Genomic DNA, 26,321 nt, shown 5'->3' with positions numbered 1-26,321 from the left:
AAATCCTTTGATATGTTATATGTGCATATTCGGACATGTTTTCAAATTCAAACTCAATTTTAATCCGAAAATAGGTTTCCTTAAATTGTTATTAGCTTGAGAAGTTGTTTACTTTTTCTCAACTACGCGAGTACATGTTGTTTACTTTATGCAAATGAGGCTCGGCTGCCGATGGATTTCTGCGAGATAATTGGGGTGCTCCACGGCGCCTGAGCTGTTGCTGGCATAAACGTTATATTGATTTTATCAGCAGCTTTGACTTTGATGAGCTTGTTTGACGGATTTGTATATGAATTTGGAGTGGTGCTTGCGTGCAGGTGGATACTGCTTTTATGCATACGGTCCATTATGTCTTATGTATCAACATTGGGAAGTCGTTTCATCAGGAAGGAAGGTGGTATCGGTTCGGGTTTGTGTGTCGGGGGGGGGGGGGGGGGTTACATTTCGTTATTGCAAAGGTTCGTTATTCTGAAGGCTCTTTAGTCCGAAGGCTCATTATTCCGAATTTCATTTTTGGATCAACAAACCTTTGGAATAATGCCACAAATGTTCGGATTAACGAAACCTTTTTCATTTTTGGATAAACGAACCTCTAGGTATAGGGAATTGTGTGTTTTGGATAAATGAACCTTTGGAAAAACGAACTTTCGGAATAACGAACAGCATCCGTGTGTGTGTGTGTAGGTGTGTGTATGTATGTGGGTGTGGGATGATTTAGGTTTTGGTTAATTAGGGGTTGGTGGGTTGGGGATTTGATTTGAAGAAGGATAGTTATAAATGGTATGACAGATTTCGGTAGGATTCAATATTTAGGATAGATGTAGATTTGTTTCGGTTGGGGGGGTTGGTCGGGTTTTTATGACTGATTTCATTTTAGATTTGTGTAATGTATTTTTTTTTTTATGTATATGCCCTTGTAAGTAAGAAGGTGTTACATGATCCCAACCAATATATTCAAGGGATATAGGCAGTGGCTTATCTAGGGAAAACGGCGCCCGGGGCAAGCGCGATAATTGCGCCCCTAATTTCTGAAAAAGTGTTCAACCCCAACTCCATCCTAGTAGGGACTTTAAAAAAAAGTCCACATGATGTGGTTCTTCAAGCACCTAAAACGGGTCTTTTGAGGGTGATTTTAATGAAATAAATGTTGATAAATTTTGGCGAGCGAGCACAGTGAGCAAGCCAAAAATTTTCGTATTTCAGCTTACAAGAACATGGAATTCTTGTCATTTTTTGCTTATTAAATCTTACAATAAATTTCTAATCAAGATATAGTGACAGCCTTATAATGATTTATACCAACAAACAAAGGACTTGAAAATATACTCTAAATTAGTATGCGCGAGTGAGCCGAAATTTGTATATTTCTGCGTCATCACCACGTTTTGTTCTTATCTTTCTTTCTATTCTTTTAGTTAAATTTTGGCGAGTGAGCGCAGCCAGCGAGCTAAAAATGTTTGTATTTCAGCTTACAAAACATGGAATTCGGAATTCTTGTGTGAACACAATAAATATTGTTATCTGTCCGCGTCATCATCATGTTTTGTTTTTATCTTGTTTGATTTGGTTTTCTGCCCCCCCCCCCCCTTCTCCCTTCCCCCCGTCCGGGCGAGGTTTCTTTTTTTTCCTTCTTCTTCTTCCTTTTTCTTTCTTTTCTTCTTCTTCTTCTTCTTCTTCTTCTTTTCGTTTTTTTTGTTTTTTGCACCCCCAAGGAGTGGCGCCCGGGGCACGTGCCCCCCTTGCCCCCCCCCCCCCCAGATACGCCACTGGATATAGGTTTGGTAGGGCCCTACAAGTCAAAACTTTCTCGTGAAGATATTGTTAGTAGGGTTGGTCTATAATCGAGTTATCTATGTTGAAGTGAGATTATTTGTAGTATAAATTGACAAATAGATTTGTTTGTGATTTGAATTGCCATTTGTAACGTTTTTGTTCATGTTACACCACAATGGGGCGATTTATGAATGACTTGAATGAAATCAATTAATATCAAGGAAAAAAAAATGTTGAGGTGGTTTATTTGCATTATGAGGATTTGAGTGTGTGTTGGTGTTTGTTTACAATACGTATGTATTGGCGGTGTGCATATGACAAAGAATAGTGATATGGAAGTCATAGTTAAGACTGATGGAAGAATATGACTATAGTGAAAAAATGAACAAAGACAGATAACATTTAGGGAGGGTACCTCCCTCGTATGCCTTTCCTCTCGGTCTCTCCCTCCTAGCCCGCCTCACCGCTGAAATTGACACACCCATACTATTTTGAAATCAACGCTGCTGTGAATTCTATAAATACGTGCTCATACACGTTGAAGGAATTTTCATTGCCACAGTAGTGCCTGCTGCTCAAAAAAGTTTGTTCGCACAAACATCAGAACACAAACACAAACAGACACACATACGCATACAGGCACACGTATACACACAGACAAACAAACCACTATCACTATACAACCACCACACATGCATAGTTTCTACGTATTGTATTATTATACTCCAAACACACACAAACACACAGCTATACAGAAACTCATACACAAGTCGCTTATTGTATACGCACCTACAAATCATACACATCACATACCATGCAGCTCCCAACAAACACACACACACACACACACACACACACACACACACATACACATAACTTACCAGTCATACCCATCCCACCAAAGCATAACACCGGAGCAACCACCCCAAGCCGGGGGCGACAATCTTTGTCAGGGCGACAATCCTTGTCGCAACAATTTTTTTGCCATCATAGATTGTCGCCATGGAGGTCAAAAATTGGGAACTGCACAAGCGTCACGGATTGTCGCCAGACGACAATCTTTGACGGAGCGACAATCCTTGACGCCAACTCCGTCAAGGATTGTCGCCCCTAGCCGGGGGCGACAATCCTTGTCGGAGCGACAATCCGTGTTGCAACATATGCCCTGAGTGTGGCCAGATTGGTGAGAGTTTTAGAGAAATAAGTGAATCCTTGCTTCTACACCCTGATGGGGGTCAGGCTATGTAAAGAGTTTCAGAGAAATAGGAAAATTCTTACTTGTATGCTCTGATGGTGGCCAGACCAGTCAGAGTTTCAGAGAAGTAGGCAAAGACCGGAGATTTGGTCACACTGTCCAAACGCTGCAGCTCCCTGATGTGAAAAAAGGTAAAAGAAATATCATTCACTGGATCACTACACTAACTCTGTCTTGCTCAGTTATAACAAATGATAACATGTTGAGGGGGAGGGAAAGTGGGTGACTAGCAATGGCAGAACGAATCGGTTATAACGAGGACAATTTCGGTGCATCATGATGAAGAAAAACATGAGCAATTTGATCGGATATAACGAGGTTTTATTTCTTGACTTACCGCTTCCAAACATGCGACAAACGAAATATTGAAAACCAAATTCATGCTATCCATGTCTCTTTCCCGTTTTGCAGAGTACCGTTTTTCCCATGTTTTCTCCTAAACCACGCAATAGGATACAGGAATGCCTTCTGATGTTCCCACTAAGTTACTGAATATAATCATTTGATTTTCTTTTTCGCGAGATATGCGTGCATGATATTAGGTCAGACCACACCGCAAGGAGAAAAAAAAAAATAATGCATTCAAAAACTTTTCATGTAGCGACTCTCATGGCCAAAAATGGACTATTGGAAAGCATTTGCAACTCGTTATATCCTTTCCATTTTCAGTTCCAACTTTCAGTTGTGTTATTGGTTAATAAATATGAGTGTGTATGAAATAATTAATGAAATCATAGCGATCCCGCCAGGTGACAGTAGCATAAAAATAGTTGAATAATGCATCTTAATCTACTTTATAATTGAATCGTTTTTCAGAATTTCAGAAAAAAAGAAACAAATGCATTTGAACAGTTTGAATAGATCCAGGATTGTTCATTATCATTTAACAAATGATAATGTAAATATGAGTGTGAATGATTAAAGCCGAAATAATTATTGGAATATCATCGCAATCCCAACAGGTGACAGTACATAAAAATAGTTGAATAATGCATGTTGATCTACTTAATTGAGTCGGTGTTCAGAAAAAGAAACAAACGCATATCTAACAGTTTAAATAGATCCGCGTTTGTTCATTATCATTTAACTTAACACTACATTTCACAATGAAGATTTTGATTCTTTCAGAATGGTCTATGAGGTACAGATTTGCATAAAAAGGATCACAACTTTCCAAATTCAACCCTGTCGCATATTTTTCAATAACGGATGTACAAAACACAAAGAGATTTTCAGAAAAAAATAAAGAATGCATTTTTAATCCCTCCAGGCGCAACGATCATACATTGTATTTAATAAGATTACAGCTGAAATGAATCATGAAATCATCGCATTCCCACTGGGCACCAACAGCATAAAATACCTCGCAAGTTACGGTAAACAATGCAGGTATGTTACTCATTTGCGCTGGTGTTAAACTTAACGCATTTTATACAATCTGATTTTGTTCATTGTCACTTTACACTGTATTTTACATACGAAAAAATATCATTCTTTCAGAATGGTTCAATACAAGAGGAAGAGCACGTCTAAAAAGAATCACGATATGATCCTGCAGAGTTGGCCTCCTTCTCAAGAACATAATGTGCAACTATTGCACAAAGAGATTTTCGGGGGGAAAAAAAAAGAATTAATGCATTTCAACCCCTACTTTTTTCTTCTTTTTTTATCAATTCACAAAAAATTTCCCTTTATTCTCTCAATAATGATGATCCATAATTGTGTACTAACACGCAAAGGATATTCTTAAGTTTGATTTTGGGTATATGACGTCGTGCTTATGTTTTTCTTTGTTTTTTTTTATGCGTACGGTTATAACGAGGTACCGGTTATAACGAGGTAATATCATCGGTCCCACGGATCTCGTTATATCGGGGTTTCACTGTTAACACATGTAAAAGTATTCAGCTTTTAAACAACTGTATAAAGTGTAATTTTAGGTGACGCAACATTTTCTCCTGCGGCAATTGCTTTAGTATTTGTTTGTTTTTTCTCCATGGACTTAGGGTTAGGGTTAGAGTTGTGACAGGGTTTTAGGTTTAGTTTGATGTGACAACTAGGGTTAGGGTTAGGCTTATGTTTGGGGAAAGAATTTACTTTGGCTTTGTGTGCAGAATTTTCATGGGAGCAATTGTCACAGGAGCAAATATCATGGAACCAGAATGATCTGCCTCTATTGTCCATTCTAATAACTTGAAAGTCTATTGTTTTCTTCCCTTTTGTAACATACGTGTAGCAAAAAGTGTCATACAGTTAAAAGAATATCCTTTACTGAGAACACACTAGTGAAGTTACAGTGCACTAGAACACCGACAATCATATTTGCCAACTGCACATAATCCATGAAAATAATACAGTGAAACCCCATTATAACGAGTTTGGTTATAACGAGGAACCGCTTATAACGAGGTGATCGCGTCGGTCCCATTTTCCTTTGCGTGTAAACCTATGGCAGAACGAATCGGTTATAACGAGTTCGGTTATAACGAGGACAATTTCGGTGCATCATGATAAAGAAAAACATAAGAAATTTGATCGGATATAATGAGGTTCCATTTCTTGACTTGCCGCTTTCAAACACGCGACAAACCAAATATTGAAAACCGAATTCACGCTATCCATCATGTCTTTTCCTGTTTTGCAGAGAACGGTTCCTTCCATGTTTTCTTCTAATCCACGTGATAAGACACATTAATACCCTCCGATGTTCCTACTAAATTATTAAACAAAATCATTCGATTCACGTGCGTGATGTTATAGGTCAAACCACAGCGCAACGAGGGAAAAAAAGATAACGCACTCAAAAACTTTTCATGTAGCGACACTCGTGGCAAAAAAACAATGGAAATTGGAATGCGTGTGCAACTCATCATTATATCTTTTCCGTTTGTATTCTCGATTTCCACTTCTTTTGCTGGTTAGCAAATATGAGTGTATGATTATAGCCGAAATGATAATGAAATCGCGATCTCGCCGGGTGACAGTAGCGTAAAATAGTTGAATAACGCAATCCTGTCGCTTATTTCTTAAGAACGGATATGAAAACGCGAAGAGATTTTCGGAAGATAACAGCATAAAAATACCTCGCAATTTACAGTAAACAACGCATGTATGTTACTTTGAAATCATCGCGATCTCGCCGGGTGACAGTAGCGTAAAAATAGTTGAATAACGCATGTTAAGCTACTTAATCGGTGTTCATAAAAAGAAACAAACGCATGGGATGACAATTTGAATAGATTTGGGTTTGTTCATTATCACAATTTTAACAACGCATTTCACAATGAAGATTTTTCTTTCTTTCAGAATGGTTTATGAGGTACAGATTTGGGTAAAAAAGATCACAACCTTCTAAATTCAATCCTGTCGCATATTTTTCAAGAACGTGATGTACAAGATGCGAAGAGATTTCCGGAAGAAAATAAACAACGCATTTTTAATCCCTTTGGGTGCAACGATCATACATTGTATAAAATTACAGCCGAAATGATTCATGAAATCATCGCATTCCCGCTGGGCACCAACAGCGTAAAAATACCTCGCAAGTTACGGTAAACAACGCATGCATGTTACTTTATTTGCGCAGGTGTTTAGAAAAACTTAACAAACACATTTTATACAATCTGATTTTTATATAATATAGGCCTATACTTCTCAAGAGCATAATGTGCAACTATTATGCGAAGAGATTTTCGGAAGAAAAATAAAGAATTAACCCATTTCAACCCCGACTTTTTCGCCTAATTCACAAATAATTTCCCTTTATTCTCTCAATAATAATGATCCATAATTGTGTAATAACAACGCAAAGCATGTTCTTAACTTTCATTGATGGTTATATTATGATGTCGTGCTTATGTTTTTCTTTGTTTTTGATGCGTACGGTTATAACAAGGTACCGGTTATAACGAGGTAATATCACCGGTCCCACGGACCTCGTTATAACGGGGTTTCACTGTAGTGTCAGGAGAATAATCGTGTCATGAAAAAAAAAAATCATGTGTAGAAATACAACAGACCTTGATGAGGTTATGAAGAAGTTCTGAAGGAAGACATAGGCAATGCTGACAGGAGCCACGACCGCCAAGAAGACGGGAGTGACGATGGCATTGACTATGATGGCAGAGAGACAGTTCATGAGACTTCCGATGAGTCCATTCAGGGTATTGATCAATCTCTGTGGACAGAGGAGGTTAAAGGTTGCAGGAGGTCAAAGGTGAGAGGACATGGTTTCAGCTTGGTTGTATCATTCCTGTAACAAAGACTTTATTTTGAAAATACTAGCAGTCTTGGAACAAATTACACAATTACTGCAATGCTACTTCTAAACATATGAACTTTCCTGTGCCACAAAATTTCAATGCCCTTTTTCTTATGTATGTGCATTCTTTTTTCAAATAACCTCAATTATTACCTGCATGAAACCTTGTCACTTTATTGCCATCATATGAAATACAAAACATCTAATTATCTACAGGGAAAGACATCACCTAAGACCTACGAAAGCGAGTCTCACTTTAAATAGAAAACACTATTATCTCTCACAACATTGCTTACCATATCAATGAGCTGTGTGTCATTGGAGAAGCGATTCATGATGCGTCCAGTTGGGGTTGTGTCAAAGAACCTGTTTATTACAACAACAAAAGAGAGGAATTTGCATTTTCTCAACTCTTCTAGGACATGCAGATTTTGGTGATACACTGAGACATATTGATACAGCCTATTATTCATTATCACTCATAATCCACTTTATCCAAGAGGCACATTTCCTTATGAGATTCAAATGATATTCACTGACGTCAGATTTCAGAACACACAAGCAGCTGTAGGCCTAACCAAGATGGCCACACTTTACGTAAGTAATGGTCAGCGCCATACTGGCTTTTGCTAGGTGACATGTATTGTGAAAGAACATTTGGCACTATGAGTGCCTTAGTACAGTTTCTTTATGCTAGAGGAATCACTACAAGTGGTTATTTGAAAGAAAAACTTTTAAATTTGCCAGAGTTGTGGCTGATACAGAGCTGCTGGTAAGCCCTACTCTTTTCCAGGCCTTTTGCTGCATTCTCTAGCTGGCTATCTGTTGCTTGAGAGAACTCACTGCAGCTGGTATAGGCTGTGAGTTGTTGAAAGTTAATAGTCTACATTGCCTTACATGACAAAACGGGAGTATTTCAGTTGATAACTTAACTGTATTTTTATAGTTTTCTTAACAAAAAAAAAAAGAAAGGTTTGTCTTCTACAACAGAAGGCATGCCTCAAAAGAGAATATTAAGTGTTTGCAAAAGCATGCAGGTCTGCCAACATTCCCACATCCAAATCAGGGAGATTCCACACAGCAATCAGGGAGATATCTGTGTGTTACATGCATTTCAATGGGCGAAAATAATTCCAAAATCAGGGAGATTTTAGTAAATATTCTCTTATTCAGACATGAGCAGATTTTAATATTTTCAGGGAGACTCCTGCAGAATCAGGGAGACTTGGCAGCTCTGAGCGTGTCACTGTGGAAAGGTGCAGCCTGCTGTAACGTAGTACAGCATAGGCCTAAATTGCTTTATTCCAAAGGCAAGAGAATCCAAGCCAGAAATAAGGATTGACATGGTCCTACCTCATGGGCACCCTAATGATGGTATGGAGCATGGCCAGGTGTAGCCTGCGAGCAGCAATGAGAGAAGAGGTAACAAGGAGAATGGAGCTCAGCAGCTGGGTGATGATGGTTCCAAACGACAGGCCTGCGTAGCCACCAATCCAGAAACCTAGATCGTCCTCCGCTGTATCCTGTCATTTGTTTTCACAGATGAAAAAAGCATTGATTTTTATTGCATCTGTTACACCTCTCTGACTGAAAAGAAAAGTGCAAGGATTAAAGAAGACAAGTTTGAAGAGAGTATTGTAACAAGAGTTGACAAAGAGCAAGTCACTGTTCTCTTGTCATGGTACATCATAAGACTTTGTGTCAAAAATGTCAAAATGAAAGGACTCCAACGGATACAAAATTCAGCCGCAAGGCTTGTGACACGCAAAAGGAAATTTGATCATATAACTCCCATTCTTCGTAGTCTTCATTGGTTGCCCATAAGAGCTCGTATCAGGTTTAAGATTTTGACCCTTGCATTCAAATGTTTTCATGGAAATGCCCCTGCATATCTCAGTGAACTCATCAAGCCATATCATCCTGGTCGTAATCTGCGCTCAAAATCAAAAAATCTCCTCTCTGAAATAAGTGTCAAATCTAAGACATATGGTGATAGGTCTTTTGGAAAAATGGCACCCTCATTATGGAATAATCTCCCTCTCAGTGTTAGATGCATTACAGATTTTGATAAATTCAAATCTGTGTTAAAAACTCACCTTTTTGACAATTGTTGATTACATGTTTGAATTAGAGAAATATGTGATTTTGTTTCATTATTTTGTACACGCATAGAGACTATTTGTATGGTATTATGCGTTTTCTAAGAACTGACTATTATTATTATTATTAATGATGCCCACAACACCACAATTCAGACCATTGGATTATTAAGATTAATTGGATTAACAGTTGCAGCACAAACTTGCTACACATTTGAAGTCGTTTTCAGAAAACTCTGCATCTGATGAATATATACCTACAATGATAATTAAGTTTGGTATAGACCAACCCTACTTCAGATGTTTGGAGTGGGTTTATCACAGCATGGTTAATTAGTCTCAATTGTGATTATTAAATCTGCAATTTGTTATAGCAACTTTTATTACATAAAATCACATTTCAAGTTTGTTTCTAAATTCCACTGTGGTAACAAGGGAGTTTTATCTTTCTATGATATTTGTGTTCCAAATCTGGCAGAAGCTCAGGGGAAACTAAAGGACAGGAGAACTAGAAATGTCGCTATGGCGACTGGTATGCCTCCGCCATAATGCATTATTCTCCTTATAGGTCTATAAGTACATGTGGACAATGTGTGATTACATTTTCACAAAATTGGCAAAATATTAAAATGACATGTTTGTCACAAATGTGTTGAATTTTCACCTTCCTTGACCTAGGTTAAATTGGATGAATGGGAGAGCATGTATTTAGTAATTTTAGAATTTTACTTGACCCTTTCATAAGTTTATGCATTGAAAAATTTTCAAGGTACGGAGAAAAAGTGCAATTTCTGTATTGAATAGTAAATTGTTACCATTTTCATCTGGCCTTTGACCCTTGACCCTAAAATTCATAAGAGAATCATTGTCAGGCAGGTAACATGCATATTTATGTACATGTACTAAGTTTCAAGATATCTTAAGCCACTTCCGAGATAGGGAGGAAGAAATAGGTTCAGCACTTTCACTTGATCTTTGACCTTATGACCTTTGACCTTTTTTTGGCAAGAAAAAAAAATCTTCCCAGAGAATCTCAATTGGATTATACGTGCAAACACCAAGTTAAAAAAAATAATAATCTTGCAGGCATTGCATAAATATAAGGTAAATAGTAAAGTTTTGAAGTGTTACCCTTGACCTTTGACCCCTGACCTCAGCATGAACCTAAAATTCTCTAGGTAATATCCACTTAGTACATGCATATATACTATGTTCCATGAAGATACCTTGAACTATTTCTAAGATATGGAGAAAAAAAGTGAAAATTTAACATTTTTACTTGACCTCATGACCCCAAACTTTCACCAGATAATCTTAATTGAGTAATACATGTATACACTACGTTTCAAGAAAATATCTTCAGGCATTGCATAGATATGGGGGAATAGTAAAATTTCAAGCATTTGACCTTGACCTTTTGACCTCTGACCTTGACCATGTACTTCCAAAAGTTGATAGGCACAACTTCACCCCCTAATACACATACATGTCAAGTTCCATTAGGATACCTCAGGTTTTTTAGTTACGCTGTCCACAAATTCATTACAGACGGACGGAAGGACGGGCAACCCGAAAACATAATGCCTCCAGCGCAACTTCGTGGCGGAGGCATAAAAACAACAGAAACAAACTCACATTCCCAGTGATGTTGAGGTTGGACTCTGACCACGCCGACAGCCAGAAGTTGGTAACAATGCGCAGACCAGACTGACTTAGAATGAAGAAGAGTACGATGAAGACGATAGGGTATGTGATGGCACTGAGGTAGTAGAGGTAGACCTTGTAGGACACTGATCCTCTCTCCATTTCTTCTTTTTCTATCAGCTGTCCTTCCTCGCTGCCTGTGGATTACACAGGGGGAAACACAAACATTTGTGTGTTACATTGCACATGGTAAACCAAGTATAAACAGTATATACGCAGTGCTTAATTTGTATGAACTGCAAAATTTTACTTTACAGTAAGGTGAAATGTGCGGAAGTACAGGCAAGTTTTGCGAAGGTCTGATTTTAAGAGCAAATAATAAAAAAAAAAAGTGTATCAAATACATTACTATTTTCAGGAAGAGTTAACTTTACATAAAGGAAAATGAACTATCCACACTAGGTGTGGCACCACTAAGTCAGAAAGAATGGTAGTTGTTACTCAACATACAGGCAAAAAATTTGGCAAATCTTCAAAGTTTTCAAAAAGTCAATGTTGTGTCAGTTCTGCAATGCATTGTCATAGCTTTTTGTGAGCATATGTAGGCTCTATTATTTAAAGCAGATTTCATATATTTACCACCTACAAATCTTGATACATTGTATTTCTTTACAGGAGATAAGGTAAACAGTTTTCCCTGGTGTGTTTCTTGCAAAAAAAGTAAAAGCAAATGCTTTATTATTTCATGCACAAATTTGAACATACTCATTAATTTTAACATGCATTAAAAGCAGCAAGCACAGAAAACAACCCTGTATACAACAACATGCAACAATAAACAATACGAAATACAAGAAAAATAATCAAACCAATGACACATTAACTGAGAAAATTCATTAAAGTGGACCTCCAGGCTAAGGAACATCTATGTTTTTGCTTTAAAAACATATGCCAAGGAAACAATCTTCAAACAATGTCATTATTTCAAAAAGACATGTAGTTTATGACCTGCAAAACACTACCATACACCACTTCATTTATGCTCAACTTTCAAAAGCATGAATTCTTGTATGAATAAAATCATATTAAATCAAACAGCATCATGAGTAACCAAACAATCACTACAAAAGGTACGTTCCCACTTAGCCAAGTTCTCATCTAAAGTGATGGCGAGCTAGCGCAAGCCTTAACCCTATTCTGAGGGGGGGATCAAATTGACCCCCCCCCCCCCCGACATTTCGCGCTTACGATTCCGCAACGCGCATCGATTTTGCCGTGTCGTTTCAGGACTTTTTTTATTGAAGTCTCCCGCATATTTTGAGACCAAATTACACGGCTCTGAACTTACGTAATATATTAATGTTTTGCATATGCATGTCGACCTGAAAACAGCTCAAATTCATGATATCACATGCAAATCCAATGCAAATTGTGTTTTTTTGTTAAACTGATATAAATTAAGATTATTTTGACTTTTAACCATTGAAATTAATCAATTATAATGTACATAAGCTTGAAAAGATGCCTGCAACAAATTTGGGCAAAAAAACAATAGAAAACAAAAGGACGAAAAAAAATAAAATACATAAGAAATTAACAAAACAATAAAAACAAAAGAAATTGATTTTGATTGTGCTATTTTTTTACAAGAAAATTGTTTGATGTGTCTTGAAGAACTCTGACACAAAAATTTAGTAATCCTTCAGTCTTTTTAATGGAGTTATAGGTGAAAATATGATTTCATGCGTAAATTTGCAAAATTAATTTACTAAAAATAGAAAGCCAACATTTTTCTATTGTATGAACATGTAATCTTGTAGTTTACATCCGGCTCTATCTTCAGGCAAAATTTTGCGGCGATCACACGATAGGCGGCCGAGATCTGAAGGGGGGGGGGGGGGGTTAAATTGACCCCCCCCCCCCAGTAAAAACTTAGTCTCAAATAGCCCAGTTAAAATAGGGTTAACTCACTTGAACTCATATGAAAAATTCCTTCCAAATCAACCTAATTGTAGTGGTGAGTCATGGCGAGTTATGGTGAGTTGCCTAAAGGAGGCATTCGTGAAAACTCAAGTAAAGCTCTACACGTAACTCATGATAACTTGTGCCAACTCGACACGGCTTGGTGTAACTCAGCACAACTCTGCTTAAAGTTGCAAGCAAATCCTCAATTTTGGAGGATTTTTTTTTCTTCTTCTTCACACATTTTCAAGCTTCAAGCAATTCATTACGAATTACATAGAGTTTATCTCGAGCTTGATAAGAGTAATGCAATGTATTATGAATTTAGCATGATTTGCAGTGAGATGCAATGAGTTTGTAAAATTTTTGAACATGTTCAAAAATTGAGGACTGTCTCACGACTTCAAGCAGAGTTGTGTCGAGGTACGCCAAGCCGTGTCAAGTTGTTGTGAATTATCTAAGTTACATAAAGAGCTTTACTCAAGTTGTCACAGGTGTCTCATTTAGGTAACCCACCATAACTCACCATAACTCACTGCTACAACTCGGCTAAGAGGGAACCCTGCTTTACTTATAATATTCTAACAAGACATTTTCATACTACAAGCTGCAGATTATGAGGAATTAGGAGAGGCCTGCAATGTCGGCATCCTGCAAATCAATGCCACTGTTTTGGACACTTGCTGATGTCAGACACAGGCCATACTTCGCTACTTCATGCACCATGTAAGGCAAAAAAGTAAAAATGAGTACAACATACGTATTTCTCAGAATTGGAATGCCAGCAAAGCTCAAAAAGTAGACAGCTTTTTACATAGAAACAATAAGTTCAGACATGGCAGAGATCAGTGAGTACTTTCCTCATTTCCATCTCCAGCTATAAATTGCTCATCTCAAATTTTGTCCTCATATAATGTAAAAGCAGTTATTTTCATGAGGGTGAAATATTTGTGAATCACTATTGGGTCATGAACTTAAAACACAGGAAAATAGTACCACCTGATCTTGATCAAATTGAATTTGCGGCACGTAAATATCAGCGTGCTCATTTTGTGGCGTTTGTTGCCTTCTGAGCTGTAGAGAAAACATGGCAATGGCTGCTGATATGCGCATGTTACAGTGTATGTCTAACGTTATGTGCATCTCTCATCAACAAATCTCAAGCATGAGAGAGTGCAACAGTCTTGGTTGCTGGGTATGTATGCTGTAATGAATAAATATGTGTGAGATAGACTCAGTGTCAAAAAACAAAGACAGCATTTGGCAAAAATGTATGTAACCTCCTCATTCGTAAAAATATCTCACAATCTCTATGCAAAAATAACAGCATTTACAGTCATTGTATTACAACAGACACAAATCCTCACTGGGGTGACAAGACCTCATATCTGCAAAATGTCAAATGTTCAGGAGAGCAAAAAAAACATGGCAGCCAAAGCACTTAGGAAATGGGAGAGCCCTTCCTTTGACATGCCGTGGTAGCTTCATTTTTGGGGGTGAGATAGCTAGGATTTGGACAGGACATCATTTACCTGATTATCTGACCATTTATCTAAAACAAATCATTTTCACCCAAATTTCAGATACAAGGTCTTGTCACCCCAGCAACGAAATATCAGGCTCCCAAACGACATATGCAAACACATTCATTTCAAAAGCAGGGGTAAGGGTATGGCAACACAATATAAAAGAAAATATTGAAATATAAGCATGCAGGAGACATTTTCAACAGAAATGGTCCATCCCAACAGAATATGCCACAGTGTAGTCATATAGTACATACTCTGCTCCTTGGAAGTACTGTCTGTCCAAGAGGCTGCCGTGTCGGGTCAAAATTCAAACATTTCAGTTCATGTACGGAACTTAAGTCATAATATTCTGACTACTTTGCCTAAGAAAACAAGATGGATAAATATTCTGCCCTGACTCCTGATACAACAAGGGATTTCTGGCACTAAAAACATGACCATTTGAGTTTTAATGTCCTCTCAAACCAGTCTCTGACACCAAATCTATTATTATTGTTTGAATGACTGATAAATCATATCATTAAAAAGAGAAAAGTTATAAGTAACAATGCTTAATTCACAATCACTGATGATACAGTTGAAGCATACCCAAAAATATCTAAATAAAATCAGAACACTTCATTTCAGGATCCATCCCCTTCAACTCAAATGGTAAGTATGGAAAGGTTCAATGAACTAAATTGGAATCTTACTGTCTAATAATAATAATCAAATGCTCCAAATTGTATTTGATGTCAACCTACAATGTACCAATCTTCTTCTCTGAAAATGATAATCAAATGCTCTTTACTGTGTGTGCTGTCACTAATACCAATATTCTTCTTGTCTGAAAATTATAATCAAATGCTCTTTACTGTGTACGCTGTCACTAATACCAATCTTCTTCTTGTCTGAAAATGATAATCAAATGCTCTTTACTGTGTACGCTGTCAACTTACCAATCTTCTTCTTGTCTTCTTCTTCCACAGTCATTTGTCTTGATATCTGTCTCTTCAAGACACGTCGCTCACTCTCAGATTCGGACTCGGTTGCCGATGGGTCTTCGTTCTCTGCCTCTGAGAGGAGGTTGGCAGTGTCTCGCCAGTTCTTGTAGAGCTCTGGGTCGGCTGCAGCAATCTCATCCAGTGTGCCTTGGTGCTGGACAAAGCCATCTTGCATTACTATGACCTACACATAAAACAAGAAAGGTTCTGTCTACTAGTGGGTTTGGCCTATCATATGCCCCAATCAGACAACATGAAACTATGCATAGTTTCACCACTCGGTATTTTGCATCACATAGTTTGGACAGGTTGACCATAAATTTCATGAGAACTTAACAGTAAAACTTCCTATAAAAATGCCTACACACTTTTTGTTAAACTGCACAAAGTTTTGTGCGGGGTGAAACTTTAATAAGATCATCACATGATTCGTCACACGCGTCAAGCTGGGGGAAATTGGGGCTTCTCCTGGCCTGTGCTGCCAAAAGTTGCACTGAAATGGGGCTTCTCCCGGCCTGTGCTGCCAGAAGTCACGCTGCCTGCAATTCTGTGGTTCTGCCAGTCATGCAAAAACCAACTTGCAAATTAGGGCGTGTGCCTCAGCCTCAATGCCTCCTTATCCCTATAACACACACGTAGGAGCCTGGGTTGCAGCTCCACAGCCTCACATCCTTCTGCAAGAAGCTCTGGGTGTCATCTCTCCACTCTCACACTTTCTCTCTCATATCTAGGCACTCTCATACTCACTTGCATACACAAACACAAAAGATTTTGCATCCTAAACAATTAAACCCACCTCTGTGAAATATGCCAAAACCCTGGGCTATGTGTTATTGACTTGCTAGGCAGACTGGTAACTTATCCCGTTCCTTATAATAATCCCTACCTAGTGAATTCAAAATAAAACTTAGATGTGAACATGATCCTAATGAAAATGAGAGGAAGGGGGGGGGGGGGGTAAACTGGTCACATTGTGACAACATCCAATTCTTGCTGTTTTCATACATTGCACATTATTTTGCCCAGTGTTGCATATTCACATTTTTTGTATTTATGAAGGGTACAAGTTTTTCGCCTGTGTGGAGCATATGTGCTACCGACCAAAACTGCAGTTAGTTTCACATCCCTAAAAAGTTTTGATGGCAGTGTGATCACATGCTCAAACTAATAGAAGTTATTGAAAATGAACTACAAGTAACTTCACATAGTCTGACTAGGGTTATAGATCAAAAGAATGAAATATTTGCGTATCATACTGTTATCTGAGATGAACTTTATTTATACCATGGGGCAACTTGTGGCATGGCAACTTGATCATGCCCAAACAGGGGACATAATAGTGATGATGATGATGGTGATGATGGTGATGGTGATGGTGATGATGATGATGGTGATGATGACAATCCACAGCATTTGTATAGCGTCATACATTGTATATCTTCTATAGAAACATTAAAAGGTGCAGACTCCTCCAAGAGAATTAGCAATTTAATGCCTGGGAAAAATGTGAGCTCTGAGTGAGGCTTTGAAGTGCTCCATTTTGTCAATTTCAGAGAAAAGATGGGAGGGAGTTCCATACGCGAGGAGCAATAGAGGAAAATGCCCGGTCTCCGTATCCCCGAGATGCGTTATGGGCATCTAGAGAGGAAGGCCAGATGAACAAAAAGCCAGGGAGGGCTGATGCCACATGATTAGGGAAGACACATATCCTGGCGCCTGATGATTAATGGCCTTAAAAATAAATGTAACAGTGATGTGAGTGATGTGCTCATATTAGGAATGAGCTTCACATGTAGAAAGAATCAAAACCTATCCACTGAGTTACAATCAAATCTCATACTCCTTGCATGGTCTTTGAAATTAACCCTCACACACTGGAACCTCACTACTGTTGCATGATGTGGCAATTGTGCAAATGTGACTGTGCATCACAGAACTAACAAAAAGTCACATCCCTTGATTTTACACGAGGACTCAACAAAAGTGAAATGGGTCAAACCAGTCAATCTTGAGTTTTTCATGTTTTCAGAAAGAGCTATCCTTCTTTTACATTATTCTTTAATTTAGGATCATAACATGAATGGTAACATGTGTTTTCACCAGATTTTCTACGACCCTTTTTCAGGGGAAATTAGAATGATCAGGTATGTCTTCGAGACCCCTTTTAATTTCTTGAAATCCTTCGCACACTCTTCACTTTCAAGTCTAATAACTTTTGAAAGGATAATGCTACTGCTTTGACAGTTGGCATTAATAATGGACAGAATGTGTTAAAAGAACATGCTCAATTTCAGCTTAATCTCGTAATCCCTTCATTGTGTTGCTCCAGTGGTTTACATCCTGTGTTTTGTCCCTTTCATCACAAAGCTAGCGTAGCTTAGTAAAGATTAAAGCGCTTTATACAGACCCTGTACTTCAGAGCCTCTTTTCTCAGTTCATACTTTTACAGAGTGTGTGCTTGTTTTCCAGTATTTAGATAGGTTAGGGGAGCCCATTTGTATTGAGTTATACATCATTTTAAAACTTAGAGTCTGCTCTTTCAGAATCTGCCCATAACTAAAAATCCATGTCTGGCGACTTTTTGCTGGTTTTGTGACGCAGGGTCACAAATATACCATAAATCCAAAGGGTTAATCTTAATGATTTCACCTTGTCTGCCTCCTGTAGATACTGAAGCTGGTGAGTCACAAGGACAACAGTCTTCTTGTTCTTGATGAGGAGATTCATGATGCCTTCTTCAAACAGAGTCCTTCCAACGTGAACATCCAAGGCAGACAGTGGGTCATCCTGGAATTCAATGAGAGACAGAAAATATTCCAAATAAAAGATTATTCATGAAGTAATATACCTCTTCTTTTGATAAAAGTTACTTTAAACAAAAATACAAATGCAAGGCAAGCCTTTAATTATAATAATAATAATAATAATAACAACAACAACAACAACAACAATAAAGGACATTCATATTGTGCAGCTACTATAATAATATACTGTAGACACCAAATATTTCACAAGGTTTTTATTTTCGCAAATTTCGTGAGTCGGGTGCTATTCGTGAAATTAAAGACACAAGAAAATATTGACTCTGATCATGTGTACATTTCTCCGTTCAGTACAGGACTCCACGATCGCGAATCTAACCACTAGCGAAACTGTCGGGAATTCCCGATTCGCAAAAATTTAGACTCGCGAAATGTATGGCGTATACAGTACTGTACTGCGCATCACAAAGTAATAATCACAACATACATAATTTAAACATAGAATACATTGTTCAAAAGATGAGTTTTTAACCTGACCTTAAACTCATTAACTGTAGCTGCTTGCCTCACAAACAAAGGGAGATTATTCCATAATGTTGATGCATGGCAGCTGAGTGCAAGGAATATTTGAAGTTTCCCCTCCATTCTCTTCATGCAGAAAAATTAATCGGCCATGAATGCAGGGTACCAATATGGTACCATACATCCACATCTACAAAGATGAAGTTTCCCAGAATGACATCGCCACTCTAACTCTCTTGCAAAGAGTTGAAAAGACATCTACAAGTGAATTCCTCTCAATGTTGGATTTTAGAAATGCAGCAAAATCGAACCAATACAATTGTATAAGTTGCATAAAAACTTTTTTAAAAAGGCAAATTTCACATTTCTAAAAACAGTGAGAAAGTCATGTTAAGGAAAAAAAAGTCACTTTAAGTTAACTTACATGTTGATGTTGTCATTTATTCTCAAGCCTCCCACTGACCTGCAGTTTAATCATCACAATTCCTTTTCTGCCCTATGTCCTTTATATCAAATTTGCTGTAACAGTATAATGATTGTTTTTTGTAGGGGAAAAGGCTGCTGTTGTTGAGTTATCAACCCAAAATATGATTTTCATCATTTGATGTCCAATCTGGACGGAATTTCTCTCCATATTCTTGTCTGATTCTCTTCCTTTCAGGCCCACGTAAAAATGGAGTGACATTGCATTTTTCGCATCTATAAAAAAGCCCTCAAGCAAACCAAGACTGGGTTGGCTGAGGTGAGTTTGCCTGTTAACCCTTCACTCCAGCCAACACTCACCAGGATGATGATGTCACGGTTGGAGTACATCGCCCTAGCAACGCTGACCCTCTGCTTCTGACCTCCACTCAAGTTGATACCCTTCTCACCAATCTCTGTCTGATCCCCACCAGGGAGGATCTCAATGTCTGGCTCCAAGGCGCAGGCCTTGAGGACTCGGCGATAGCGTCGGCTGTCTGTCTCTTCACTGAAGATGATGTTGTCTTTGAGTGTTGCATTAAGGAGCCAGGCTTTCTGGGCAGCATACGCAATGCTGCTCCTATCACTGTATAGACATTGGTATAAAAAGAGTGTTTAGTTCACAATGTCAAGATAGTCAACCCATGGCTTGCTGTGCACTGTTACCCTATGTTACCCTAAACAACAAATTATCACTTTCCCACATACCAAACAAAGTGCCAACGTTTGCTTGCCATTTAAATCTATACTATGTGACATAACAAAATAATCTACCACATGAATCTCACTGACTTATAATAGGTAGGAGTGAGAATAGAAACAAATCCCATCGAAGGACTATGTCACAGCAGAATAGAAGATTAAATGACACATGTCTCAAAAACCAGTTTTGAGTACGGTCATTTTCCGCTATCCTTTTATTCACCGTCAATGGAAGACCTGAAAGCACACAAAACCAAACACTTTACATCTTGTTTGTCCATTTGTGCTAAAATTTACATCTGGTATTAAGTGAGCAAAAGTGCTTTATGTCGCACTTGTCGACCATAACTCTGAACCATTGCAATTTGCATGTGTTAATGTATTGAAATGCTGCACCTTTTTCTCTCAAGTCTAGACTGAAGCATTATTCATAACTTGGTACAAAGAAGATCATAAATGCTGGTCTTATAACAAGAAATATCCAGTCGGTAAAGCTTATAAGTCATTATTTGAGACCTGAATAATTAAGAGTCAATTATATCGGAAGATTGATATCCACGGTGACTCAAACAGTAAACTGAGTGCTTTAAAAAAAAAAGAAATCAACTCCTTACTATAAATGTGTGGTAAAAACACAACTCATAACCAAAATCTGAATACATGGCCTATGGATTGAAACCTCATTCTTTGCACAGGGTAAGCAACACAATGTTAAAACTGTTTGCATTTTAGATTGCTGAGCATCTTTTTGCATTCATTCAACAAACTATTAGTTTTCAGAAGGAAAGGAACTTGTACTAAATTTCTTCACAATTTCCTTGCTTCATCAAATCAATGCTGCACTCTCTAAACCGAAGGTCATGTATTGTTGAGAAAGGCCCTGAATTAGTTCTTGCTCATGATCAAGGTTCATTCCAATAGGATATCCTAGAGTGCAATATCTTTCCTGAGTCATGGCTTTATCCTATAATACCCCCAGAGAAATACCAATATGTATTGCAATATTGCACAAACTGATAATGAAAGTAACAGAGCTAGCCCTGCTTGAGCAATAATCTAGAAGCACACAATTTGTTCGGTATGTGGTGAAATCCTATCTCTTTTTGCAATTGTAAGGGTGTATTTTCATTTATATGTCCTATATCTTAAGATTATTTGAATCTATTAAAATGTACTTGAACTATTTACCAATGTAAAGTGCATAAAGAATGCATACCAATAATTACTATGCGCTGTCAGTTAAGTTATCATTATCATTTTTGCATGGTCAAAAACTGACTCTAAAGAAATGTCAACACGATATCATCATACCAGTGGAGTACTACTGTAAATTGCTGGAGAAGCAATATGAGCAAAGTAAAATATCAATATTTCAATGAAAATTAAAGGTATTAGCCCACATTTGTAAACCTGCAGCAATTGGTCTCATAGTTAGCATTGAGTTTGGATATGATTGCAGTAACACCTGTGTAAAATTTCGTTCCAATTAGTCCATTACTTTCATAAAAATAAATGGAAATGCACCGTAATCCGTATGCATGCGTATAACGCTCGCTAGCGCCGGTCCACGTACGTGTTACATGTACAATGTACGTAGCTATAGCCCGCGCTCGTAATTCGATTTTGGGTCGGGTTGACCCGGTTTGAAAATTGATTTTAAAACGATGATTTTCTGTCTTTTATCGAATGGTACAGACAAAGAGCGACAGGTGAGGTATGTTACTTTTATAACTTGTACTTGAAGTCATATTGGACCTGTTTTATGCAGTTTTGATTTTCGTGGGTTTGCAAATGTGGGCTAGTACCTTTAAAGCATGTCAAATTAGCCAGACAGATCCATGCTGCCCTAAAAGTAATCATTTTTCTGTTAAAATCACAGCATAACTAGTAAAACCTTGACTTGTTTTTTCTTTTCATTAAAATTGAAAACAAAAGTACCAGATTTGACGCTTGCAACAACTAAATTAACAACACAAAAGAAAATATCCAAAAAATAGCATTTTACAAATATAAGATGTTCCTTCCGAGGCCGAATGACTGACCTGTTGAAGAGGACACTCCCAGACATAGTGGTCATCTCACCAAGAATGGCCGAGCAGAAGGAGGACTTGCCACTGCCCACTTGACCGACAACCATAGTCAGTTTACCTGTACACCATCAGAACAGAACACGACTTCAACATGGGCCTCAAGTCTTAAAGCTAACAAAGTATGCTTTCTCACAGAACATCGCTAAGTACAGGTTACTACACCATGTGCGTGTCATTGTTTGCAGTAAACACACTCACGAACATTACACTAAACAGAATGTATTATGAAAGTATGAAAAGTCCTTCTTTAAACTGTTACTTACAAATGTGGTAGCCATTTCAATTCTCTTATACTCAATAAAAAGGATCCCCCATGACTTGAGAGAGCAGTACTCTGCTTGGCCTATCTAAATTTTCTCCTGTGATGATTGGTGTCTTAACAATACTCTCATACATGTTCACTGCATTGGAATGTGGTTATTTTTCAAACTACACAAAATACATGACAAAATGCTATAATAAGTGTAGAAATATCATACATTTTTAAAGGGAAGCCTTTCCCTGTTTAATTATACTAGCCGTCTTTAAAAAATGTCTTACCCAGTACTCTAAAATGTGCACAAAGATAGAGCAATGCAGTGATTTAACAAACCATGGAATTCCCTTTGCATATACAGTTGTATTGAATGTATTCATCCCTAATTTCAGGAAGAGACACAAATATTCTGACCCATTGTGAGTCTTGATCTAAGAAAATAGAGCCAAAGAAGAAAGCATTCCACAGCATAATAGAGTCTAGAGTTCTGATGTAAGAAACAAGAAACTCTTCACACAGTGTAAAATGTCAATAGTTTCTTTGCATTCTTAATGAATAGTGAATGGAAGTGGGCATTACATTATGTTCTGGCATTTTCTGATTACTTGTCTTGTCACATTGAACCAAATTTCTCTGACTGGACAGAGAGGATCATTACTGTATACACTGAGTATTTTGCGAGGTTTTTATTCCCGCAAATTTCACAAGTCGGGTGCTATTCGTGAATCTAAAAACAGGCAAGGACGTTAACTCTGATCCCGACATGAATGTGACATGTATGCATACATCTCTATGTTCTGTACTGTACTTCACAATTGCAAATTTAACCACTTAGAGAAATTGCATGTCAGGAAGTAACGATTCATGAAAAATAAGATTCGCTAAATATACGATGTAGACAGTATTTTAGCCATCTTTGTTTTTATACAAGCTACAAACCTGCAGGAATCTCCACATTAACCTTGGAAATGACTGGAAGGTTGCTGTTTTCATCCCATGTAAAATTTCCATTGACAATCTGGCAGACAGTAAAGAAAGGAATGTCACTATACACACAAACAAGTCTACAGATGAATCTTCATCACATCTTGATACCTTCATTCATAATACAATACTAGTTCATAATACTTGACTTAAAAAACGATCTTAAATGAATGAGTGAACTAAATTATTCCCTTATCCAAATTCATTCCAAGAGTAATTCTTGCTATCACATTTCACTCTGTCTCAGGTCCAAGGACTTTTGCTGTTGCTGTGTTATTTGTATTATTGAATCATAAGTCATTCATGAACTTTGTACTCAAACAAATATCAGGTACATGGCAACATTTACACTCTGTAAAATGACAATGAAACCTTCTTTAAGAAATGATTATAAAATCATGATAGGTACAGTCATAGGCTGTTTCTTCATTTTCTAGTTTCAAGAACACTATAATCTTTGCAAAAATCAAGTTAACACATGTCATAAAGATTGTGCTGATATTAAAATCATCATGAATACAACAAAAAAAGTAGACAAAATGATAGTCCTTAGGTTTTACATGAGAGTAACATTCCATAGAAACAATGTTACATTCATGTTTCCTCTCACCTTTACTGCCACATCATCTGGTACTGGGCTAGGTGCACTTTCAGTCTTGGAGCGGCGGTCCAGCGAGCCATAGCCGTTGCTATGGTGATTGGACTTGTCCTCATTTTGTAAAAGGGATGCCTTCTCACTGGATGATGGCTGACGGAAATCTACAGCTGGCAGCTAAATAGGCCATACAGTTTTGGGTGAAAAAGGCAGGAATTAGTGGATACTCAATAATGCCAAACAGAGCATTGTTCATGTTACATGGAGGACTATGACTAGGACTATGTGGTTATCTTTGCTCTATTCTCCCATTCACTAGTGAGTGACTCTGGCAGTTGGATTGATCAATTTTCTTTGAAGAAAAAAAAGAGTGTAATTTGAAATTCTGACAGTCATCTCAATTGGGTTGAAGAGTACTCTTCACTAAATCTACCAAGCGTCCATTTCTTTAGAGGCAAACAATAAATCCACTAGTGTCTGACTAACACAGAAGCTCCAAACTCACCTGTCCATTCTCATGGTCATAGCCATCAGTCTCTTCACGAAGGTTTTCAGCAAACTCTGCGGTCTCCACCTCGGGCGCCATGAAGAAATTGAGCAGACGGTTGGAGCTGACCACAGCATTTACCATAGTGGCCAAAGTAATGGGCAGCAGAAAGAGTGGGATGGTCAGTTGGTTGAAGAAAGAGAGTGAGGAAAAGGCAACATCAGGGGTCAGAGGTTTCCCTGTCAGAAAGGTGTAAGTCCCAAATGACTGTGAGATGGGGAGAGATAAAAAGAGAAAGATATTAGATTTCTTGTCAGGCTGCATGTCAACATACTTCAGAAGAATCTAAATTCTATTCACATCTATTCTGCCATGAACCAAACAAATAGACAATCTGCAAAATCTATTACAAACATAATGTGACAAAGGTATGCATAAGTACATAGGATCAAAATTCGAGTAGAATCTAAATCAACACTATGAATGGTAGAATGACCACAATAAATATTCATCATGATAACATAAGAATATTTGATACAGTAGCTTGCAGAATGATTTTTGTCTGCAGATCAAAACTGTGGTGGCATCTTGGATTAGTAGCAACATACAATGAACTCAGTTATCTTGTTTCTTCATTTGTTTCAAAGTTTCTGGTTATTGACATTTTTCCAAATTCATCATGGCCTGTTCATTTCGGTACTTGATTGATTCACTTTCTCTCACCATAACATATTTCTATGAGGCATAAACTACGAAAATATTTGAAAGCTTGTTTATTATTAATATGTGAACATGGAAGATGGAAAAATAATTGGTAACATTTGAAAAAGTCATCACTCAGGACATAGCAAGTTTTTGGGGCAGTACATTTTCTGAACTGAACTGTAAACTTACCACCAATGTGACTAATATTGGGCCAGCTGACGTAATGAACACTGGAGGAAGACAAGGTCAAATAAAGACAATAATGAGACATAAAAAAAAAACAATACAACTGGTGATTTGGAATCATTGCATCTAATATATGACATTACTTTGATATATCCTTTTAATTCCTATGCAAAAAAAATGTCAATCCTGTAGGATGGTTTCATAAGAATATAAGCAAATCTCAACTACTAGTAATATATTCAACATGAAGCCATCTTTCTCAATAGTCATATGTGACCGTGCACCTCAAAACGAACATAAAGTCGCACACACTAATTTTGCGTGAGGACTGAAAATAAGTGAAATGGGTCAACCTAGCCGAACTTGACTTTTTCATATTTTCTGAAAGAGCGGGTCTTCTTTTACATTATGCTAAAATTTGGTATCATAAAACTGGCAGGAAAGTGTGTTTTTTAGCAGTTTATCTCGAACATTTTTGGTAGAATAGTGTTATTAGGTGTGTCTTTAGAATCCCTTTTTCATTTCTGAAAAACCTTGTCCACACTCTTCACTTTCAACTCTAATAATTTTTGAAAGGAGAGTGCTACTGCTTTGAAAGTTGGCATTAATTATGGACAGAATGTGTTAATGAGGCATGCTTAATTTCAGTTTAATCTGATAATCCCTTCATTGTTGTTACTCTGGTGGTTTACTTCCTGTTTTTTGTCCCATTCATCGCACAGCCAGCACGGTTTGGTAAAGATTAAGCACTTGAATAGACACTGTACTTCAGAGCCTCTTTTCTCAGTTCACACTTTTCCTGAGTTTGTGCTTTCTTTCCAATATTTAGATAGGTTAGGAGAGTCCATTTGATTTGAGTTATACATCATTTTAAAGCTTAAAGTCTGCTCTTTCAGAATATGATCTTAACTGAAAATTCACGTCTGTCGACTTTTTGTTTGTTTTGAGGTGCAGGGTCACATATGATATGCTAGTGAAAATGTATGTGACCTTGCACTGCAAAACCAACAAAAAGTTGCCACACATTAATTTTTAGTTAAGGGCAGATCCTCAAAGAGCAGACT

At 37.6% G+C, this 26,321-nt stretch overlaps 1 protein-coding gene across 1 annotated transcript in view; it reads right to left on the bottom strand.

Annotated features, from left to right (window-relative positions):
* LOC140238514 (ATP-binding cassette sub-family C member 9-like) overlaps positions 1-26,321 on the bottom strand; it is a 65,391-nt gene that overhangs the window by 13,344 nt on the left and 25,726 nt on the right. Inside the window, exons 9-22 of the mRNA XM_072318421.1 lie at positions 25,261-25,301; positions 24,385-24,633; positions 23,895-24,056; positions 23,240-23,318; positions 21,997-22,102; positions 19,574-19,838; positions 18,156-18,293; positions 15,466-15,690; positions 13,475-13,490; positions 11,024-11,229; positions 8,643-8,812; positions 7,586-7,655; positions 7,048-7,205; positions 3,052-3,144 (exon numbers count right to left, since the gene is read on the bottom strand). Of these exons, the coding sequence (XP_072174522.1) occupies positions 3,052-3,144; positions 7,048-7,205; positions 7,586-7,655; positions 8,643-8,812; positions 11,024-11,229; positions 13,475-13,490; positions 15,466-15,690; positions 18,156-18,293; positions 19,574-19,838; positions 21,997-22,102; positions 23,240-23,318; positions 23,895-24,056; positions 24,385-24,633; positions 25,261-25,301 (1,978 nt within the window). The remainder of the gene's footprint in view (positions 1-3,051; positions 3,145-7,047; positions 7,206-7,585; positions 7,656-8,642; positions 8,813-11,023; positions 11,230-13,474; positions 13,491-15,465; positions 15,691-18,155; positions 18,294-19,573; positions 19,839-21,996; positions 22,103-23,239; positions 23,319-23,894; positions 24,057-24,384; positions 24,634-25,260; positions 25,302-26,321) is intronic.

Source organism: Diadema setosum, chromosome 2 (genome assembly GCF_964275005.1).
Source record: "Diadema setosum chromosome 2, eeDiaSeto1, whole genome shotgun sequence".
Classification (NCBI taxonomy): Eukaryota; Metazoa; Echinodermata; class Echinoidea; order Diadematoida; family Diadematidae; genus Diadema; species Diadema setosum.
The sequence above is the reverse complement of the archived record's forward strand: the minus strand, read 5'-3'. Positions and strand labels throughout refer to the sequence as shown.